This window comes from Piliocolobus tephrosceles, chromosome 6 (genome assembly GCF_002776525.5).
Source record: "Piliocolobus tephrosceles isolate RC106 chromosome 6, ASM277652v3, whole genome shotgun sequence".
Taxonomy (NCBI): Eukaryota; Metazoa; Chordata; class Mammalia; order Primates; family Cercopithecidae; genus Piliocolobus; species Piliocolobus tephrosceles.
The window spans coordinates 1,820,998-1,844,498 of NC_045439.1; the positions used below are offsets into that span (position 1 = coordinate 1,820,998).

The following is a 23,501-nucleotide window of genomic DNA, read 5'->3' on the forward strand; positions in this document are numbered from 1 at the left end:
GTTCAAACAAACCAATACCTATCTATGGCATAATAAGGCAGGACACAGTTACCCTTGTTTTGGGGGCAGGGAGTGATGGTGGCTAGAACCACACCCGCACACCCTAAGGAGCACCGGGGCTCTGACCTGGGTGCTGGCCACATGGGCGTGTACCTGTGTACTTAAACTTCAACCCAAATTTTACATAAAAATATTTTTACCAGCCAGGCATGGTGGCTCAATGCCTGTAATCCCAGCACTTTGGGAGGCCAAGGTGGGTGAGTCACCTGAGGTCAGGAGTTTGCCTGACCAACATGGTGAAATCCCGTCTCTACTAAAAATACAAAAATTAGCTGGGCATGGTGGTGGGTGCCTATAATCCCAGCTACTTGGATGCTGAGGCAGAAGAATCGCTCGAACCTGGGAGGTAGAGGTTGCAGTGAGCTGAGATCATGCCATTGCACTCCAGCCTGGGTGACACAGAGCAAGACTCCATCTCAAAAAAATAAATAAATAAATAACCAGCTTGGGCAACATAGCAAGACCTCATCTATATAAAAAGCTTAAAAATTAGCCAGGTGTGGTGGCGCATGCCTATAGTCCCTGCTACTGGGCAGGCTGAGGCGGGAGGATCATGCGTGCCCAGGAGTTGGAGCTGCAGTGAGCCATGATCATACCACTGCACTCAGCTTGAGCAACAGAGTGAGACCCTGTCTCTAACAATAAATAAATAAATATTTTAAATATTTTTATATAAAAGAAAATGAAGAGACAAAACTAAAACTGGCCTTTCTCACCATTTGTAAGACGACTATATATACCTTTTTAAAAAATGCTTATTAAACTAAAAGAAATCAACGCAAAAGGCATAGGAAGGAGAGAAGTGTCACCGTGATACCAGATGCCACCTGCTCTCAACACAGCTCCAGGTCCCAGCCAGCACAGGACACTGTCAGGCAAGGAAGGACCGCGCCCTGCCGAGGGAGACTGGCTCTGGGGCAGGAGCACAGGACTGGGTAGGTGGAATGCTGGTTTCTCCTCCACGACCACTCCCGCTCTTCTTGGCCTTCCCAGGGCCCTCGAGCTGCCTTGGGCTCATGGGCTACACCAACAGGAGCCTTTGTCTCTGCATTCTGGTGTGGTTTGGCCCATGGAGAGTCCAGCAAGAGGTGAGAGACAGGGAAGTGAGGTCAGAATGCTCCTTCTCCGACCTCCCCTGCAGAGAGGCTGAAGAGAGACCCAGCTCTGTAAGGCCCAGTCCTGCAGGCCGGACTCCCCCAATCCCTAAGACACCCACCACTGGGAATGGTAGGTGACACATTACCCACTGTGGCTTCCCATGTGCTGCCCACGCTGTCCCTCCAAGGGAAACACACACACACACACACAGGACAAGGGTGCTGCTCTCCACAGGAAGGGCGTCCTACATTCTGATGCCTCCCAGTGCTGCCTCCAGCACTGGCACTCCACTTCAGGTGATCGACATGTCACACTGCCTACACAATTCAAAACAGCCATGATCAAGGCAGCTGAGAAAGTTGATTGGGAAGAAACGAAGACCACGTCATCACACAGCTTACCCTAAAAGCTTCTGACGGGCACTGTCCTGAAGCTGCGCAACTCTCTCTGGCCCAAGACACTTGCATCCATTTGGTCCATCACAGACTAGCTCGTTAATAGCAGCCCTGAGAATATTAACCTGTAAATAAACAGCAACATAAACACTCATACGGCTCCAGTGTAACTGAATTTCATCCCATGTTAGATAATCCATAGCATTCAGAGTTAGTATTCTCTGTCATCAATATGGTTTATCCACTCACCTGCTGAAGGCATCTTGACTGCTCCCAGTTTTTAGCAATTATGAATCAAACTGCAATTGATATTCACATACAAGTTATATGAGGATGCTAGTTTTCAAATCTCTTGAATAAATACCTACAGATGGGATTCCTGGGTCATATGGTAGGTGTGGGCTTAACTGTATATGAAACTGTCTTCTAAAACAGTGGCACTAATCTGCACTCCCACCAGCAATGAACAAAAGGTCCCCGGGACCTGCACCACATCCTTGCCATTGCTGGTTACTGTTAGGTTTTGGATTTTAGCCATTCCAGTAAGTACGTGGTGCTATCTCATGGGAGTGTCAATTTGCCTTTTCCTAATGGCATATGATGCTGAGCATCTTTTCATGTGTTTATTGCCACGTATATTTTAATTTTGTTGTTTGTTTTCTTATAATTGAGTTTTAAGAGTTCCTTACATATTGTGGATACAAGTCCTTCATCAGATATGCAACTTGTAAATATCTTCTCCTAGTGTGCACTTGGTCTTTTCTTCCTCTGAAGAGGGTCTTTTGCAGAATAAAAGTTTTTAATTTTGATAAATTCAAACGTATCAATTTCCCCTTCACAGATTGTGCTTTGGGTGTTGTATTTACAAACTCATGCCACACCCAAAGTCACACAGATTTTCTGTATTTGCTTATAGCATCTTAATAGTTTTACATTTTCCCAGTAGGTCTATGGGTTAAGGAGTAGTTTCAAGCCCATAAGCCCCTTCTTGAGACCGGGCAATCATGACTTAACAGCTACAGAGACACACCCACACCTGCCCCTGGAGCATCGGCACCTGTCTCCGCAGCTCCTCCTTTCCCCCAGCCCTTCAGTGTGGTATGTTAACCTCATCCGTCCCAGGGAACTTCTAAGAAAGAAAGGCAATTGAGTACTTAGAGAGTAGCATTTCTCAAACTATTTGTGGTAAAGGATCAGTTTTGGTTTCCTCACTTTGTAAAATGCAATAAAAATAAATTACTATAATGATGAAAGATTTTTTTAATGTACACAATATGAGCCCACATTTCTCATTATTAGATTCAAATGACATACAAATACTTCCTGTACTTGCTACACAGTTTCCCTGTCTGCCTCTGCCACCTCACCCCAGAGCTAGTGCGGTGCCCAGACAATGCTGCAAGTAGCTCAGCTCTGCACTCACGCCGCCCCAGCCCTCTGCTCAGCACGGTCACCAGGCTGGGAGAAGGGCAGAGGGGCAGGAACTCGTGTCCTCCTTTCCCAGTAAGAACTAGCAAGGATGTTCCACTTCCTGACTCGGAATGAGATCCACAGCAGCCCTACAGCCCGTGGTTTAGCTGATTGCCCAGAAAAAAAGCTTAAGCCAGGAGACACCAAATGAGAGATTCAGAGAGCACCATCTATCAGGAAGTTACTTTTCACAGGAAAGATGCGTCAAATTGGCAAGTTACGGAGCGGTCCTCCCAGAAGGCGACCCCAGGAGGGACAAGGAATATGCACATCTCCAGGACCAGAGGCGTGTGTCTGCACCGCAAGCTCCACGGCAGACTCTGCACTCACTGTCAGGTGAGCAAAACCAGAGAGAGACAGGGTTGTGGCGCCGTGATGCTGTGCTACCCTTACCTCGACAACGTCCTCCACGCTGAACTGAACGTCAAACGCAAGCTCCATGTCGTGCTCAGGCAATATGGAAGCCCCAGTAGTTGGATTCCACCCCAAACCACAAAGGACTCCAGTGTAGTACTTGCCATTCTGATCAATCCTAAATGGAATGTTTTCAGAAGAGTCCATTATTTCACAATTGTTAAAGTACATATTTTAGCATGTAAAAATTGACCGATAAAATTATCCTAAATTCTGCCAGCCCTAGCACAGCAATTAATTTCATTTGTGCATTTTTTCTGCCAGTTTTTACAATCAAAATATAGTTATAAAATATATAGGTAGGGATAGTAAATTCCATATTTTTATTAATACTTTATTAAGTTTCTAATGTGGTAGATAAGATAATGAAAAGAATATTTTATCATTAATGGGGTTTTTTTCCCCCTTACCTTTAAATTCCTTCCATGGGTTAAATTCTTATTAGGGAGATTTCTGGAGAAAGGCTATGCACATATTTATGACTTGTGAAACAAGTCTAGCACTTAGAAAAAGCCTAAGTCTGTTCCACCTTCTCCTCCTAAAACAATGGTGCACACTTACAAAGTTTTATATCCCAGTTTCATCACCACCCTCCTCTGACCACTGGCACATCCTGTCACTTTTACCAGTCCCTAAGTCCGTTAGCCTCTCCATTGCTGCTGCCAACAGCCTGGTCCAAGCCACTGTCACTTCTCACCTGGACTTGGTAACAACTTTTCTGACCAATTCCCCATCTCTTACTCCTGTCTCTTCCAATCTTTTTTCCATAGAGCACACTGGGGTAGCTTTTCAAAACAAATCCAATATTACTCCCGTGCCTAAGGCGTCTCAGTAGTTTCCAACTGCACTGGGAATTACCGTGGGATCTACAAGCCACAGTGGTCTAGATGTGACTGTGACTACGGGAAAAGTCACACTGTGTGGCTTCTGCAGCTAGACTACAAAAGGTGACACAGGCCAGGTGATCTGCTGAAGCTTTGTGTCTCCACCCAAATCTCATCCTGAACTGTAGTTCCCACAATCCACACCCGTCACGGGAGAGGCCCTCTGGAAGGCAGTTAATCATGAGGGCGGTCACCCTCATGCTGTTCTCGTGATGATGAGTGAATTCTCATGAAATCGGAGGGTTTTCTAAGGGGCTTTTCCCCCTTTTGCTCAGCACTTCTCCTTGCTGCCGCCATGCGAAGAAGAATGTGTTTGCTTCCCCTTCCACCATGATTGTGAGTTCCCTGAGGCCTCCCCAGTCGTGCGGAACTGTGAGTCAATTCAACGGAACTGTGAGTCAATTCAACCTCTTCCTGTATCATTTACCCAGGCACGGGTATGTCTTTATTAGCAGCGTGAGAATTAACTAATACACCGGGCGCAGTGGCTCACACCCATAATCCCAGCACTTTGGGAGGCCGAGGCAGGCAGATCACTTGAGGCCAGGAGTTCAAGACCAGCCTGGCCAACATGGCGAAATCCCGTCTCTACTAAAAATACAAAAATTAGCCAGGCGTGGTGGTGCACACCTGTAACCTCAGCTACCTGGGAGGCAGAAGTGGGAGGATCGCTTGGAGGCAGAGGTTGCAGTGAGGCTGGGTGACAGAGTGAGACTTCAACTCAAAAAAAAAAAAAAAACAAAAAGTGACAGTTGCCACCTGGCTCATTCTCAGGACCCTCAGCACCAACCCACCATGCTAAGGACACCCAAACTAGCCTACAGACAGACCACTTGTGGAAGTCCTCAGCGAGAGCAGCTGAGGCCTCTGGCAAGCAGCAACCACCAGATGTGAGCCTGGACACCCGCTAGCCTTCAAATCGTTCAGCTGGAGGCCCCAACACTGGGAGCACAACAAGCCGTCCCTGTGTACACTGACACAGTTCCGCACCCACAGAGGCAAAGAAGGCTGCTGTAGCCCACTGAAGTTTTGGGGTAATTTGTTTTTAGCCATAGTAGCTGGAAAACCCAGTTAAACAATCAGTCTTCGTTCAATCCACCCTCATTTAATTTGTTGTTGAATTTTTGTGGGTACACAGTAAGTATATATATTAATTTTTAAGTTTTAATTGACAGAACTTGTTGTTGTTGCTGTTGTTTAAAGATCCCCCCACCCTCTCATGCCTATTCAGAAGCACCATCTTCCTAGGGTTACAGCACTGCCCTCGACACGTGACTTACCCTCTAAATCATGGCCAGCATTTGGCAGTCTCCCGAGTAGCAAAACCTGGCTCCAGGAACCAAGGGAAGCAGGTAAGTACAGTGATCTTGTCACTACACCAATAAAGGAGTGTTCTCAGATGTCTGCTCCCATCCTGGAGGTGCCAGGCTCTGCTACCATGGAGCATTCTGCTCACCCAGGGAGGCGGCCTCCACGAGGTACACAATGATGATGCCACTGAATCCAGGCTGACACCATCAACTACTCCAACTGTTCAGGGAAAACACCTCGAGGACAGGGGCAGCAAGAGGAGTGACGCACTCCAGGGACAAATGTGTGGTGGATCAGCTCCATGATGAAGGTAAGAGGAAATCTGGCACCAAGGCTCAGTCACCCTGAGTTACTGAGGGGCCAGCTACAAGCAAAGGTCACATGGCAAAAAGAACAAAGGAGGGGAGACAAATGGCAGCTGGGTCAGTCTACAGCCAGTTGGCAAGGAAGGGGACAGTGGCCTCCACTTAGATGTCTCTGCTTATGAATGGGGCGTAACACATATCTCCTTTCCCTTTTTAAATTGAAAATCAAGATAAAATTTTCTGTTTATCTTCTTTTCCTGCCACTGTTGTACAAAGGGTGTATTAGAGGTGGCAAAAAATTATCACTTAGTCGTAAAGTTGAATCAGTTGTGACAGGACAGTGACACATGTGGAAGGAGAACAGACTTTACCCAGAGACTGCAGGCTTTGAGTTTAACAAGTGGGGCCAGGACAGCCTCTAGTGCAGCAGCCAGACACCACCCCAACAGGAGACGAGTCCCATGTGGGTGCGCATTAGAGAGGAAGCTCAGAAAAGGAAGCAAGTGGGCACGGGTGCATGGCCCAGCAGCGGCTCTCGGGAGCTGTGGGCTTTGGAGGACAGCTCCCCTCTGGAACACACCTAAGACACAGTGACGGGACCCCTGGGCCTGGTCTGTACTGAAGACTTCCCTCCTGCTCGCTGCAGAGGACTGCATACTTAAAGTGAACGGAAAGGGGAATGCTCATCTCAAATCAAACAGCTCTCATCTTTCAAAGTTTCTCAAAAACAGTTGTTACTCACTCAACAAATTAAAAAAAAACTCCAACCTGAGAGACAGAGTAAGACCCTGTCTCAAAAAACAAAAACAAAAAACACCACCACTAAGCTTATACAACTACTCAGAGGCAGGCAGAATTTGGAGGAAAACAAGCCAGGCCCCCCTGCTATCTTTCTGATAATCACCTAGGTAAGCCTGTGGATTCAAAGACAACTAGCCTTACGCACACTGTCACATAAACCATCCCAAATCTGGCACACTTCAGTTAATTCAACAAAATGAATATAACCACCAGCAAAGCACTGTGTATCGTTATATACATAACCTTTTCCTATTAAGCTTGTGCTTTTTCTAGAAAGACGGTGTTTTAAATACCAAGTATGTCAGTATTTCTTGAATGTCTACAACCTAAACACCTGCACTCTGGAGTTTTAAAAATAACACTATATTATTCAAATCTGCAAAAGCTGGTGTTGAAAAGAGGTGAAGCAGGAGCTTTGTCTAGTTAAAAAGGCAAGCAGGGCGTCCAAAGTGCCATGACAGGAAGGGACCTGCTTCCGCACTAGCCAAGTCTCGGGCCTGCATGTGCACAGCGTGCTATTGCTCATGAGATAATCCCACTGCCACGTGTGGTTCCTACACATCTGTCTCCCCAACGAGGGCTCCAAGATATCTGAACTTAGAGATATTTATTGCATCATCATTGCAAAATCAGGCCACATTTCAACAATTAAAGGCATATTCAATTCTTTCAGAACAAGAGCTGCTCAGAAACAAGTGCATGTATAAATAAAACAGGGCGGTATTTTGGTAAGCCATCATATGCCCATTCAGTGATATATGATGCAATTATCAAAATGGATATTTACAAAGATATCATAATATGAAAAACCTGATATTTGTGGGAAAAGAATACAGTATAACAAGAATCTTAAATGAAAATACGTATATACATATAAATTTAAAATAAGTATACTAAATATTTAAGTTTAAATCTATAAATTTAAAAATGTGTTCATTTTTCACATTCGGCTTTTTCTAAGTAGCACATATTTTAAATAAAAAAATATTCGTACAACTAAAAAAAATCACTACACATTCTGAGACTGCACTGTCAGATTCTGAACAGGTGTAATGGCAAAAAGGACTGAGTAAACGGTGGCGCCCCTTCACCTGCCTTGACTGAACTCAGCCCGCGAGGTCTACAGGCCACCCTCCCATGCTCACCAGCTGACTAGAAAAGAAGAAAAGGGTATCTTTCCATGGCCCCAACTCTTGAAGTGCTACCAGGCCTCTACTGCAGTCTCGTCATGGCCATTTCCATCCTGCCCAGTAGAATGTGAGTTCCTAAAGCCCAAATATTACTCCTTTTCTAGCCACCCCCACCCACTGCTCCACTAAAACCTAGGTTAGTGCTTTCCCCACAGAGAATGCTCTGTCAATCCCTAATATGCAAACAAAACCTTACAAAGCAGCAGCCCCCACCGTGAGGGTGACTTTAAGAGCTCTGCTCATACCATCACACACTCCTCTCTATCAAAGTCAGTCTCTGGGAGAAATCCTGGCTTAATCGTGGCACTAACAAGAGCTACAGTCTGCTGGGCAATCTGCCTTCTGATGTCATGGTTACCAAAGGAAGGGGGACTGACATGTACTTGTTGAAAACTGGTCACCAGAAAACGTGGAATCACATTTACCACCCATTAACAATGGGATGTCCACCACACCATGATATCTCATTTTGAGCCTGATTCCTAGCTCCATTTTTAATCTATTTTGCCCCACTTTTGCCTCAAGCTCCTACGTGACACTGTGTGTACGTTTACAAGTTTTCTGAGCTTCTTTCAAAATCAGCCCAAGCATAAATCAATCAATAACAACACAGGCTTCGCCCCAAGCAGCGAGACGTGCCGCGGCTAGCTTCTGTAAAGGCTTTCTTTCCGAAAGGAGCAAGGAGAGGCACCATGTTTTCCCGGTCAGGGCTCATTCTACAAAGCCTACAAGCAAGAGGGATTCCGTACCTTAACTCCATCACCGGTGCGAATAACATGCTGAGGAGAGCTGGGAGGCCGGGGATATGAGGCATCAGAGAGGTTTCTCTCAGCAGCATCGTAGATCCTGTTCAAGCCATGCCAAACCAACATCGGGCATTAACTCATGCTGCTCAGGGCAGCGTTCCCTCCCGGCCCACTCCTACTCATCTGCAGGCATCCCCTCCTCTGCTGAGTCTGTCCAGTCCCCACAGTCCCACCCCAGTAATAACGCACACTCCCTGTTCTCTGTTCCCACAGTACCCTACAGAGAGACACTCCGCTCTGATGCTTAACCTTTTACCCCACTTGGGGATAGCTCCTATTTTGGTTACTCTTTGCATCTCTTTCCCCTCATCAGGCTATTGGATTTTTCCCAGGGCCAAGAGCTTGGATGTATTCTACTCTGCAGTCAAGCAGGGTGGAATGAAAGAAAGATCCAGGAGTCAATTATTAATACTTCCCACATCCTTGTACAAAAGGACACGTGAGAACGCTCCACTGCGTAAACTCGCAGCAGCCAAAGCAGTCAGAAAATGGCCTAAAAGAGTGGCACATAAGCCAGGCGCGGTGGCTCATGCCTGTAATCCCAGCACTTTGGGAGGCCGAGGTGGATGGATCACAAGGTCAGGAGATAAAGACCATCCTGGCTAATACGGTGAAACCCCATCTCTACCAAAAATACAAAACATTAGCCAGGCATGGTGGCAGGCGCCTGTAGTCCCAGCTACTTGGGAGGCTGAGGCAGGAGAATGGCATGAACCCGGGAGGCGGAGCCTGCAGTGAGCCAAGATCGGCCACTGCACTCCAGCCTGGGTGACAGAGCGAAACTCCATCTCAAAAAAAAAAAAAAAGAACAGCACACAAGTGTACACTTGTTCACCAATTAGTGGATAAATTGTTCCTAGTAGCTGAAGTCAAGGAAAAGAAAAAAAGAGAGGACAAGGAACAAACAGAAGCTTTAAATTACCAGTCGCATTGATGGACAGGGAAGCTGCAACCAGCATTCTCTGGTGAAGGTCTTCAGGGGCGTCACTGATAATGACACAGTTGATGCTCTCCTTCTCAATCCACACACACCTAAAAGGCAGGAGCACCAGGAGATGGGCTGACTGATCCGCCAACCAGGCAACGTGCTATGCCAACCCACAAGCAACCCATTTCAAAAACACAAATGGGCAACTGCGACGATAGACGGGAAGAAATATTTAACCCCCCACTCTCCTGTACATCTCCTTTTACTAGACCACCTCTTCACACACCAGTCCTCAAGCTGGTCCTTGGCCCTCTTCTCTCTCCACTCCCTCGTGGATGATCCCGTCCACTCCTTGGCTTAGGAACCACACACACACTGTGGATGCCCAAACCTCCACCTCCACTCGAGACCCTCTGCCCTGCACTGCCAACCCATAAGGGCCATCACCTGCATCCTGGCAGAGGTCCACCCCACAGTTCCTCCGTCCCCTCTCAGCAGAAGCCTGCCGCAGCTCCAGCAAAGACACCCTTAATTCTTCCTCTTCCCTTCATCACTGACTCTAATGCAGCTCCATCCTGCTGCTTCCACTCTGAAAGTGCTGGTGAAGCTGTTTCTGTATCTCCTGCCTTGGACTCAGTCTCCCATATTCCCGCCCTGGGTTACAGCAGGGACCAGCCTCAGAAGCACAATCCTGCCTAAGGATCTTTCTACTCTGAAATCTAATGCCGGCTTCACACAGGGGGTCCTGAGACTATAAGCGCAGGCAGGTCCCCAGAGGCCTTGTGGAAATGCAGGCTCATTTGGAAGGCCCGAGGGGACCTGGGCATCTGCATTTCCAATGTGCTCCCCGGAGGACATTTTGAAAGGACAAGACAGGACATTTTGAGAAGACAAGGCATCATTTTAAAAGGTACATAGTAAGGTTCACCAACCCTTTCAGGATGAAGTCTACATGGCTTGCCCTCATCTACCACAAGCTTGGCACCTCCCTTCCTCCCAACCAATTCTCCAATCTTACTAAACTCACTCGAGTTACTCACACGTGCAAACTCTCAAACTCAGGCCTACGCACTTGCCCGTGGAGCCACCCTCATCCCACCTCCCCTCTCTTCCTCCAACACCTGCACCTTGGCTGACGCCTCTGTATCCGCCAGGCCTCACATTTCTCTGGAAAACTCCATGGTCTTTCAAGGGTGGTTGAGCTCCCTAGATGCTTTCATGTTCTGTGCCCTTATCAAAAGCCCTATCACCCTATATTGTAGTTACCAGCTTCTTCTACACCCCCCGCCCACCAACTGGATCCATAATTTTCATGAAGACAAACAACTGTTTCTTGTTCACTACTGTTTGCCCCAAACCACACACTGCTCCTGGCATACAGTTGGCTCTCACAGCTTTGCTGAATAACAATTGTAACAAGAACAGAAAAAAATGTAGTCTCTGATAAAAGATACTCAAAAATGTCTTATATAGAATGGCTTTCATGTGAGAGAGAGAGAATACCTCAAATCAGGAACTGGGAGAGAAATGAGAAGTTAGAAAAGATAACACATTCCGGCCAGGTGCGGTGGCTCATGCCTGTAATCCCAGCACTTTGGGAGGCCGAGGCGGGTGGATCACACAGTCAGGAGTTTGAGACCAGCCTGACCAACATGGTGAAACCCTTTAGTTTTGTAACTAAAAATACAAAAATTAGCCAGGCATGGTGGCGTGCACCTGTAATCCCAGCTACTCAGGAGGCCGAAGCAGGAGAATTGCTTGAATCCGGGAGGCAGAGGTTGTAGTGAGCCAAGATTGCACCACTGCACTCCAGCCTGAGCAACAGCGTGAGACTCTAATGTCTCCAAAAAAAAAAGATGATAACACATTCCAACAGTTTAGATATAAAGATACATTATTTTCTGATGAGGTCTATAAATACAAAAGCAGAGAAAAAAAATTCATGGAAAACTTAAGTTAATCATACCTGAATTTGGATATTCTGGTCAAACTATGGCACTTTAGTTCATAAGGGTTAAAAGGCCCGTGAAGTACTGCCTGCATGCACAAATTATAGGAAGTGTTACCAATAAGCAAGATAACACTTAACATGAATTTTTAAAACTCAAAAGTCAGCTCATCCTTTAAAGAAAAAAAAAGAAATCTCATTCATAATGTCTTTACGATTCAGTTAAGAAAAAGTGCCTTAAAGAAGGTATTTTTCTGGGATGTAACTCATTCTCTCCAACGATTTCACTAACATTCCTTGATATATATGTTTAAGAAAGCCTTTGAACAACAAAAAAGAATCACTGACAAATAATTTGGTGAAAATACTATTACTTGAATTGCAGCAGACCAACTCAGTTGCATAGGTAGACCTGAGACCACACAGCCAGAGGCTGGGGAAATACAAGTGGAGTCTCTGAACAAGGAGACACCCTGGCCAGTCCTCCTCTCCAAGCAGGCAGGCAGCACTGGCTCTAACAGCCAGCCAGGGAGTCCAAGGCTGGCACCAGTTCTCTGAACCCACACACTGTGCTTCCTTTAGTCTGACAAAAAAGCACATCAGGAGGGTTAAAAAAAAAAAAAAAAAACTAGTCAAAGCTTCTCTCTATACCCCACTAAACACTAAACCCCAGGGTTTTTTCTTATTATAAGAGGATTGTGAGAAAAGTAACAGCATTAAAAGCCAGAAAAGAAAAAACCACCATGACTACTGACTACAACCCCTAGCATATAAATGTAGAATGATACTAAGCTTTTAAATTACATTTTAAAACGCCTACAATCACCTTACAGTTTGGAGTACCCAGTTTATTGGAAGAAAAGCTCTCTAACAAAATCCGGATGAGATACTTCTCGTCGTCTTTCATGGGAAAGGGCGCACAGCCGTCTGTCATGTTTTCTACTGACTTGGAAAAGAGGCCCTTGAGAACTTCATGGCTTTGCTGAACAAACAAGGAAAGTTTGTTTTGTTAAAAGAATACATTACAAGCACTTTCTTCCAAACTAATCAAAATATTTCATGGGCACAGTCTTACTCTGATTTCTATGTCATTAATTAAAGTACAGGGAAATAATTTTATGAAGTTCATTTTAAGATTTAAACAAAAGAAATAAGACAGGATTTACAACTTTATTTCTCCAAACAAAAAAAATCAGACAGCCTTTGCGACATTTTAGCCATTAGAGAATTTAAGAGAAATAAACATTTTTTACAGTTTTTTGGTTTTTTTTTTTTTTTTTTTTGAGACGTAGTCTCACTCTTGTGGCCCAGGCTGGAATGCAATGGCGTGATCTCAGCTCACTACAACCTCCACCTCCCGGGTTCAAGCAATTCTCCTGCCTCAGCCTCCTGAGTGGCTACGATTACAGGTGCCCACCACCATACTCGGCTAATTTTTGTATTTTTAGTAGAGACGGGATTTCACCATGTTGGTCAGGCTGGTCTCAAACTCCTGACCTCAGGTGATCTGCCTGCCTGGGCCTCCCAAAATGCTGGGATTACAGGCCTGAGCCACTGCACCCGGCCTACAGTTTTTTTAATTTTCTTTTTTCTTCTCTTACTATCGTTCCCAAGAAACATTTTTACAGGACTTTTTATACATAAAATTTTGGTTTTATACTGGAAATACTAACATAATTTCCTGAAGTGTTTTTATATAAATTAAATACAGAATTCAGTCAGCACTCTGGCTAACATTTTGCTAGCCTGTCCTTTCCTGATACCCAGTATTCTTCATCCCCAGCAGAATTAACAGAAGTAAAATAAAAGACCTTCAACATCAGCTTCAAAAGTGGCCTCTCTGATCATCTCAACAGATGCAGAAAAAGCACTTGATAAAATTCAACATTACTTCAAGATAAAAAATTCTCAGCAAATTAGGTATAGAAGGAACATATCTCAACGCAAGAAAGGCCATACATGACAAACCCACGGCAAACATCATACTGAAGAGGGGAAAGCTGCCATCTTTACCTCGGAGAACAAGAACAACACAATGATGCCCACTTTTATCATTTACATTCAACACAGTACTGGAAGTCCTAGCAAGAGAAATTAGGCAAGAGGAAGAAAGAAAGGGCATCCAAATTGGAAAAGAGCATGTCAAAATGTCCCTCTTTGCAGATAACATGATCTTATATATAGAAAAACCTAAAGACTCCACCAAAAAACCTTTAGAGCTGATAAACGAATTCAGAAAAGCTGCAGGATACAGAAATCAGTACACAAAAATCAGTAGCATTTCTAAACACCAATAACCAGCTAAAAAAGACATCAAGAAAGCAATCCCATTTACAATACCTACAAAAATAAAATAAAATACCTAGGAATATATTTAACCAAGGAGGTGAATGATCTCTATAATGAAAACTACAAAGTATCAATTAAAGCAATTGAAGAGGACACAAGAAAATGATAAGACATCCCATGTTTATGAATTGGAAGAATTTATATTGTTAAAATGACTATACTATCCAAAGCAAGCTACAGATTCAATGCAATTCCAATCAATATACCAATGACATTCTTCACAGAAATAGAAAAAAACAATCCTAAAGTTCATATAGAACCACAAGAGACCCCAAAAGCCAAAGCAATCCTGAGCAAAAAGAACAAAGCAAGAGACATCGCAGTACCTGACTTGGAAATACACTACAAAGCTACAGTAACCAAAACAGCATTATACTGGCATAAAAACAGACACACAGATGACCAATAGAACAGAATAGAGAACCCAGAGGCCGGGCGCGGTGGCTCAACTGTAATCCCAGCACTTTGGGAGGCCGAGACGGGCGGATCACCTGAGGTCAGGAGATCGAGACCATCCTGGCTAACACTGTGAAACCCTGTCTCTACTAAAAAAAAAAATACAAAAAACTAGCCGGGCGTGGTGGTGGGCGCCTGTAGTCCCAGCTACTCAGGAGGCTGAGGCAGGAGAATGGTGTAAACCCGGGAGGCGGAGCTTGCAGTGAGCTGAGATCCGGCCACTGCACTCCAGCCTGGGCGACACAGCAAGACTCTGTCTCAAAAAAAATAATAAATAAAAGAACCCAGAAATAAAGCCATGCGTTTACAGACAACTGATTTTCAACAAAGGCTCCAAGGACATTCACTGGGGAAAGGATACTCTTCAATAAATGGTGCTGGAAAAACTGGACATCTAAATGCAGAAGAATAAAACTAAGCCCCTATCTCTTGCCATATACAAAAATCAACTCAAAATGGGTTAAAGACTTAAATGTAAGACCTAAAACCATAAAAACCACTAGAAGAAAACAAGGAGAAATACTTTAGCACACTGATCTAGGCAAAGATTTTAGGGCCAAGACTTCAAAAGCAAAGGCAACAAAAATAGACAAATGGAAATACAGTACACTAAAAACCTTCTGCACAGGGAAGGAAACAATCAACAAAATTAAGAGACAACCTGTAGAATGGGAGAAAATACTTGCAAACTACTCATCTGACAAAGGAATAACATCCAGAATACACAAGGAACTCAAACAGCAAAAAAGCAAACAATCCAATTAAAAAGTGGGCAAAGGATCTGAATAGACATTTCTCAAAAGAAGACGTACAAATAACCGACAAATATATGAAAGATGATCAACATCACTGATTATCAGGGAAATTCAAATCAAAACCATCATGAGAGATAGCATCTCAACCCAGTTAGAACGGCTACTATTGAAAAGACAAAAAGCAAATGCTGGTAAGGAGAAAAGGGAATTCTCGCACACTGTGGGTGGGAAGGTAAATTAATGCAGTCTTCATTGAAAACAGTGTGAAGGTTACTCAGAACAATGAAAGACAGTACGAACATACAATCTGGCAATCCCACTACTGGGCATTTATCCAAAGGAAAGGAAATCAGTACATCAAAGATACCTGTACCCCATGATTACTGCAGCACTGGTCACAATAGTCAAGATACAGAACCAACCTAGGTGTCCGTCAACAGATCAATGGATACTGAAAATGTGGTATATACAAAATAAAATACCATTCAGCTACAAAAAGAAAAAATCCTGTCATTCTTGGCAACATGGATGAGCCTGGAGGATGGTATGTTAAGTAAAATAAGCCAGAACAGAAAGATAAATATGACATGTCGTCACTTATGTGTAAAAGCTAAAAAAAAAAAAAAAAAATTTAACTAATGGAAGTAGAGAGGACTGCGGATATTAGAGGCTGGGTAAGACAGGGGAAGGGGAGAATAGAGAGAAGTTGGTTAACAAACACAAAATTACAGCTAGATTGGAGGAACAGGTTCTTGTGTTCTGCAGCACTATGGGGTAAATATGGTTAGCTATAAGGTATATTTTCAAAAAGCTAGAAGAAAGTTCTTGAATGTTTACAACACAAAGAAATAATAAATGTCTGAGGTGACAGATTTGCTAATTACCCTCACTTGATCATTACACATTATATATACATACAAAATATGACTCTATATCCCATAAATATGTACAATGATTATGTGGCAACTAAAAAAGGGGGAAAAAGTGGCGTCTCAAACCTTCAGATCATGAAAAATAACTAACACTGATTTTGAAAAAATAGTTGAGACTCCGTCTCAAAAAAAAAAAAAAAGAAAAAAGAAAAAATAGTTGAAAGAAGTTTTGAAATGCTTGAAATACCTGAAATATTTTATTAACTCCTTCCATTAGGGAGGTAAGTCTTGGAATCCATTTTTAAAACTCCCCACATATAGAACATTTTCAAATCTATCCTAAGAAGATAAAAAGCTGAATAGGAGGCAGGGTGCAGTGGCTCACACCTGTAATCCTAGTACTCTGGGAGGCTGAGGCAGGAGGATCCCTTAAGCCCAGGAGTTTGAGACCAACCTGGGCAACACAGGGAGACCCTGTCTCTACTAAAAAATATATTAAATAAATAAATACATAAATTTTAAAAATAAAAAAGGTAAATAGACCAACAAATACAATACCCACCAACAAAAACAATACCCAGTCACCATCATTTAGTCTCAGAGAAATCTAGAAGACATTTAAATTGGCGCCGCCAGTCTTAACACAAGTACAGCACACCAAATGGTGAAAAGGTGTCTGCCTCCTCCTATCTCAGGGTCCACAGAGAAGGAAAGCCCGCCCCGTTCTCTCTCACACAAATGCGTGCTCCAGCAAGGGTGAAAGCACACACCTTGGACTCGTAGGACTCCTCCGTGAGCTCAGCATAGCCCTGCTGGATGAGGACATCTCTTACGTTGATGGCATTCTGGACCCCCGAGTACTGGTACACGTCCACGTGCAGGACGCTGTGCACCACAGAGAAGACCTTCACAAGGAGGGTGCAGCCGCTCACCAGAGAGGCGAACCACTGGCTGGCCATGTCACTCCAGTGCTCGCCACAAACAAGAGACTTTGCCGATGGTCTCATTTTGCAAATCTTAAATTCCAAAGCCTACAAGGACGGAAGGGCACAGCTCAAACAGCTTTACAAACAAGCAAAACACTCATCCCAAATACCACTGAAAACAGATCTTGTTCATGTATCTTCAGTGGTATTCTCGTAAAAGTCCCAATAAAACTGATGTTGGGGTAGTCAGAATTTCCTAAAGAAACTTGGTTATGCTTTTTAACAACAATAAGAAACATTTAGAATAATTTTTAGATTGTCTTCACACTGATGGTAAGGGGCATATGTGACTATGTCTCCGGCCTACCTAAAAAGTCTGTCTGATTTCAACATAACCAGAAAACTTAGAAACAGTATTAGAAGACACTACTGGATTAAAACAACTTTTTTGCTAACTCTGAAATCTTTCATATATTTTTGGAAGAGCAGAAACCAAATTTGGCTATTGTGACAAAACAAGTCCTTTCCCTGTCCTGGGCCTTGGCTCCCCTAGCTGTAAGCCGAGGCAGGGCACCACATGACCCAGGAATCCTGTCTAGCATTCAGTGTTCATTCCCTAGAGTCTTCTCTATCTTACCTGGAAAGGAAGTTCAAGAAATTGACAGGGAATCTCCATCAAAAGATGTAGATCTACATGAGACCTATTGCCATAATCTACAAAGAATACCTAGAAAATAAAGCAAGTATACACTTGAACACGGGGTCAAAAACAATGCCATACCTGAGCAATAGCAACGCAGCAGTCTGCTCTAATCCTATAATTGCAGAATTATTAGAGTGACCTGAGCTTAAATCCACATATCATTGAGGGAAACAGACTACTTTGCTAACTGCAATTATTTTAAATTTAATTTCCACCTATAATTATAAAAGATATTTGATAAACTGCTGTATGTCTGTCTCATTTCCCTACCAGTGACTTATTATAGAAAAACCTACCTCAGCAGAATTTCCAGAAACATAAAGGACTTGAGCTCTAAAGTAGCGTTGTTTACCAAAATCAGCAAAAGGTGCCAGACAGACCAAGTCTGGATGTGGGTGAGTGGGCAAGGGCATCAGCGTCAGCTGGTTGATTTCAGCAGTAAGCTTTTTCAGAATCTCTGAGTTTTTTCCATCAATCCTATATCCCCAAAAGTGTCCCACTTCAACCACCTAAAAAGGAAGAGGAGCAGCAGAGACGAAATCTAGAAAGGACTTTTGTAAGGAGGAAAATGAGCTTGAATCACAGGGCTGACACCCTGTGCTGCAAATCTCACCAGCATAATCCTCGGAACATAAGTATTCTACAAGTTTTTGACAGGTGTTTATGAGACAAAAAGAGGGGGTCCCCTGGTGAACTAAGGTAAGGAAATGTGTGGAATATATCCTTTTCTTGGCGGTACAAGACTCATTCTTACATAAATAAAGGTTCTGAGGTCATATAATCATTTCAGCCGGGCACAGTGGCTCACATCTGTAATCCCAGCACTTTGGGAACAGAGGTAGGCAGATCACTTGAGGACAGGAGTTCGAGACCAGCCTGGCCAATGTGGTGAAACCCCATCTCTACTAAAAGCACAAAAATTACCCGGGCATGGTGGCACACACCTGTAATCCCAGCTACTCAGGAGGCTGAGGCAGGGGAATCGCTTGAACCCAGAAGGCAGAGGTTGCAGTGAACGGAAATCGTGCCACTGCACTCCAGCCTGGGCAACACAGCAAGACTTCATCTCAAAAATATACACACTTTTTTTTCCTCTAACATATATCTTGTCACATCTGATTTATTGCAGCATTTTAAATCTACTTGATATTTTAAAAATTAACTTTGATTCTAGAATAAGTATGTTTCAATTTCCATTTTAGTCATATTTCAATTTAACAAGTACAGTGATAATTCAAGCTCACCCACATTAACAAGATTATCAAGGTGCATGAGTTCTCTGTGTGTGTGGGGAGGGGGGGGTGAACTTCCTATATACAACATAATGATTTTAGATTAATAAGAAGGAAAAGCTCAATTACTTCATCCTTACCTCTGTGACATCAATAGTTAGAAGGAGATCTGTAACTGTCTGGGACCTGTCTGATGTGTTAAATGAGACTTGCATAGGATCTACCGTCTGCTTCTGGAAGTCCACATTCACCCTACATAATAAGAATTTTTAATTAAATAAAAATCAAGTTTTAGAAAGAAAACACATTTACATAAGTGAAATTATCACTCGAACTATTCTAATATTTCTACAAGAAAAGAACACTTCAATAAAATACCTAAGCCAGAGATGACAAATTTGATTTCATCTCAAACATGAATTTCTGCTGGCTTTTTGAAGGGCTCTGGAAGGGGTACACACTCCAACAATTATATACTACCCTCCAGGGTATACCCTGGAGGGTAGTATATAATTGTGAAGGCCAAGACTATCAGAGAATATCTATTTTCAAGGTATTATCAAAATAAATAAATTATTAAATTTAGACTTTAAGGTCTGAGATAAATTCTAAATCTCAGACCTACAGTGTTTCCTGACTTGTGTTTTCAAATGTGCACCTTGACCTTTAGAAAACTATAAGAATCCACGCTTGGCTCAATGCTGTGTTAGAAAACACACACACATGATTTTCCAATAAACCCCCAAAATATCATTTTCCCTTAAAGGCAATAAGATAGTAAATACTAAACTTCTGAAGACAAAAGACAAATTTGACAGAAAATAAAAATTTCCTTTCCTAATACTTTATTCTAAAACGAAGAGAAAGAATTACAAGAAAGATCTTGATCCAACTCTTTTCCTGATCTCCAGACCCATTTTCAATGAGTGACTCAGGCAATGAGTGACTCCCCAGCGTTCAATGACAAAAGTAAGCAGAGTCTGACCTCACTAGAGCAGGACAGGTCTTCCCTACATGAACCCACGACATTCCCAAACTCTCAGAAACCAAAAGTCACACACTGTGTGAAACCAGACGGAACAGATTTCCCTTCCTCCACCAACTCCTCAGATTCCTGTTAAACTCCTCCCAAAACTGAAAACTCTACAATTAAGAAATAATAAATGAGACTTCCCACATATGTGACTATGGGGATATGGCCAAAAGGCAAGCAGTCTGTCACAAATACCATGGGTGACTCAGTTTGGTCCAAGAGAAGATCCACCAGGGTGATGCCAGCTGCATGCAGCAAGTGCCCCTGCCCTGAGCTGACCAGCCCTACAGACAGCCCTATCCCTGAGCTGCTCTCTGGGTGGGAGTGAAAAATGCTATTTGGCAAGGAAGGGCGGCTTATTCTGGTAAGCAACTAGGTGCTCCCAGCTGCATCTCCATTATGTCCCACTGATTGCTATGTTGAAGACAAAGAATATTCCACAATACTTAAAAAGAGAATTTGCAAAACAAAATGCATATTCCTACCCAGGAAGAAAGGAAATGAACGTTAGATTTAATCCCTACTATTTAACTAAAAATTACATAAATGGTATCACTCAATCCTCTCAACAGCCTTGCACCATAGGTATCGTTTCTTTTTTTTGTTTGAGACTGAGTCTCGCTCTGTTGCCCAGGGAGGAGTGCAGTGGCGTGATCTCAGCTCACTGTAACCTCTGCCTCCCGGGTTTAAGTGATTCTTCTGCCTCAGCCTCCCGTGTAGCTGGGATTACAGGTGTCTGCCACCATGCCTGGCTAATTTTTTTGTATTTTTAGTAGAGATGGGGTTTCACCATGTTGGCCAGGCTGGTTTTGAACTCCTGACCTCAAGGGATCCTCCCGCCTCGGCCTCCCAAAGTGCAAGGATTACAGGCATGAGCCATCTCGCCCGGCCGGTATCATTTCTATTAAACAGAAAAAAACCTCAGGTTCAGAGAGGTTAGGTAATGTGCCCAAGTGCACAGAGTGAGGAGATGACACAACCAGGATTCAACGGCAGGTCTACTCAACCACAAAGCCAGTGCTTGTTTGTTTGTTTATTTATTTATTTACTTATTTATTTATTTATTTTAAGACAGTATATTGTTCTGTCACCCAGGCTGGAGTGCAGCGGTGTGATCTCGGCTGACTGTAACCTCCACCTCCCGGGTTCGAGCAAGTCTCCTGCCTCAGCCTCCTGAGTAGGTGAGATTACAGGCGTGTGCCACCAAGCCCGGCTAATTTTTGTATTTTCAGTACAGACAGGGTTTCACCATGTTGTCAAGGCTGGTCCCAAACTCCTGGCCTCAAGTGATCCACCTGCCTCGGCCTCCCAAAGTGCTGGGATTAGAGGTGAGCCACAGCACCTAGCCAAGCCAGTGCTTTTAACATAAGCTGAAGCAAGGTCAGATCAATAGTCATTTAAAAACAGTATCTGAATATGTGAAAGCAGGTAGAGCATGTCCGCCACCTCCCTCCTGAAAATACCTTGTGTTCCTGAGCTTTGAGACATTCATGCCTTGCACCTTCCCTTCAATTTCCTCTGCAGAATGAACGTTGAGTTCAAGTGAAACTTTTAGTTGAGACATCTTAATTGCCATATACACGGCAGGAAGGGTTTTAAATCTGTCTGTTGGATTTCGTGAGAATTCCACAAAGGCTCTGTTCCACAAATGTAAATTTAAAAATAAATTTATCAGGCATCTGATTAAAAACTGCATATTCATTTCTCTCAAGATTAAACAGAAATTCTGTCACATCTCTCCTCAAAATGCCAGTAACTCTTCAATCTATAATTAATCAATAACATGTATTAATTTCTCCAATGGAAAATTGTTAATTTAAGAGAAATAAAAGTTATAATGACATGTCATTAAACCAAAACCAAGTATCATCCTTGTATAATATAATGCAGAATAAAGACTAAAGTCACATGCAATTTGGGGCAAAAAAATCTTACTTCATAATTACTTTCATAATTGCAAAATAATTTTCATGATTACAACAGAATGTCTTCTTTACTATCATAAAATAAAACAGACACAGAAAACCACACAAATGTATAGCTCAGTGATCTTTGTAATTCCCCTTCAAAAAAACCATGAAATCATTTTTTCTTTAATTTTTTTTTTTTTGAGATGGAGTCGTGCTCTGTCGCCAGTGCAGGGGTGTCATCTCAGCTCACTGCAACCTCCACCTCCCAGATTCAAGAGATTCCCCTGCTTCAGCCTCCCGAGTAGCTGGGACTACAGGTGTATGCCACCACGCCCAGCTAATTTTTGTATTTTTAGTAGAGATGGGATTTCACCATGTTGACCAGGATGGTTTCTATCTCCTGACCTCATGATCTGCCCATCTCGGCCTCCCAAAGTGCTGGGATTACAGGCGTGAGTCACAGCGCCTGGGTCGAAACCATTAAATTTATTGCCAAGTGACATGGTTTAGATCTGTGTCCCTGCCCAAATCTCATGTAGAATTGTAATCCCCAATATTGGAGGAGGGGCCTGGTTGGAGGTGACCGGATCATGGGCGCAACTTCCCCCTTGCTGTTCTTGTGCTAGTGAGTTCTCACGAGATCTGGTTGTTTAAAAGTGTGCACCACCTTCCCCTTTGCTCTCTTCCTTTTGCTCCAGCCACAGAAGATGTGCCAGCTTCCCCTTCACATTTCACCATGATTGTAAGTTTCCTGAGGCCTCCCCAGAAGCAGCAGCCTACACAGCCTGCAGAACCATGAGCCAATTAAAACTCTTTTCTTTATAAATTACCCAGTTTCAGGTATTTCTTTATAGCACTGCGAGAACAGAATAAAACACCAAGTAATGTTGATAAATGCCCTCCCTTACCCCAGCCCATATTTCAGTGTCCCATTCCAGCCCCCTCTCTGGGGCATGAGCAGCAGGCATACAGCAAAAGGTGCCTGCTGGACGTACCAGGCAGAAAGAAGACAGCATCAAGTTTACCTTGCTATGCATGCACATTCTAATGCCCCTGGGTTCCCACATCATCACAGAGCCACACAAACAGACCTGGGCCCCTTCCTCTGCTATAAAAATCATGCTGTAGTGAGCTCTGTCCTGGAAATGCACACCTTGAGCAGTTTGGAAAGACGCCCAGCAAGGGAGGTGTGTGGTAGGTACATGAACGGACCCTGATTCACTGCGCCCTCCTCTGCCCTCCTTCATGCCCCATCCTCTTCACTCATAAATGCATGCATTTTCCTTCCACCCACCACCTGATTCATGCACTTCTGCTTTATCTCCCTTCTTCAGAGTCTCTCCCAAGACTCTGTAGAAGTAATTTTGAACTCCAGACCTCAGCATCTACTCCTCAAAGCTCCATCCTCCCCAGTTTCCAGGCTGGAAAGCCGGATGCTCTTGGGCTCCTCTCTCTTCTTTGCCCTCCACATGCAATGACCAGCCAAATCTAAGACATCCTCCTTCCCATCTGTTGGCTCCTTTTCACGTCAAACACCACCATACTGGCTCCACATCTCAGTACCTCCGCTCTGGACTACTGCGAAGACTCCAGGCCAGCCTCTTCTTCTCTTGTCTTGACTTTCCGCTTATCCCTAAGTTCCATAAATCATGGTT

At 43.6% G+C, this 23,501-nt stretch overlaps 1 protein-coding gene across 1 annotated transcript in view; it reads right to left on the bottom strand.

The window, feature by feature from the left end:
• Positions 1-23,501, bottom strand: part of TDRD9 (tudor domain containing 9) — a 109,349-nt gene that overhangs the window by 9,130 nt on the left and 76,718 nt on the right. The window contains exons 23-33 of the mRNA XM_023205356.2: positions 21,400-21,573; positions 19,044-19,155; positions 17,968-18,180; positions 17,606-17,695; positions 16,813-17,073; positions 12,437-12,592; positions 11,629-11,699; positions 9,657-9,766; positions 8,678-8,774; positions 3,417-3,555; positions 1,560-1,678 (exon numbers count right to left, since the gene is read on the bottom strand). Coding sequence (XP_023061124.1) covers positions 1,560-1,678; positions 3,417-3,555; positions 8,678-8,774; positions 9,657-9,766; positions 11,629-11,699; positions 12,437-12,592; positions 16,813-17,073; positions 17,606-17,695; positions 17,968-18,180; positions 19,044-19,155; positions 21,400-21,573 — 1,542 coding nt within the window. The remainder of the gene's footprint in view (positions 1-1,559; positions 1,679-3,416; positions 3,556-8,677; positions 8,775-9,656; positions 9,767-11,628; positions 11,700-12,436; positions 12,593-16,812; positions 17,074-17,605; positions 17,696-17,967; positions 18,181-19,043; positions 19,156-21,399; positions 21,574-23,501) is intronic.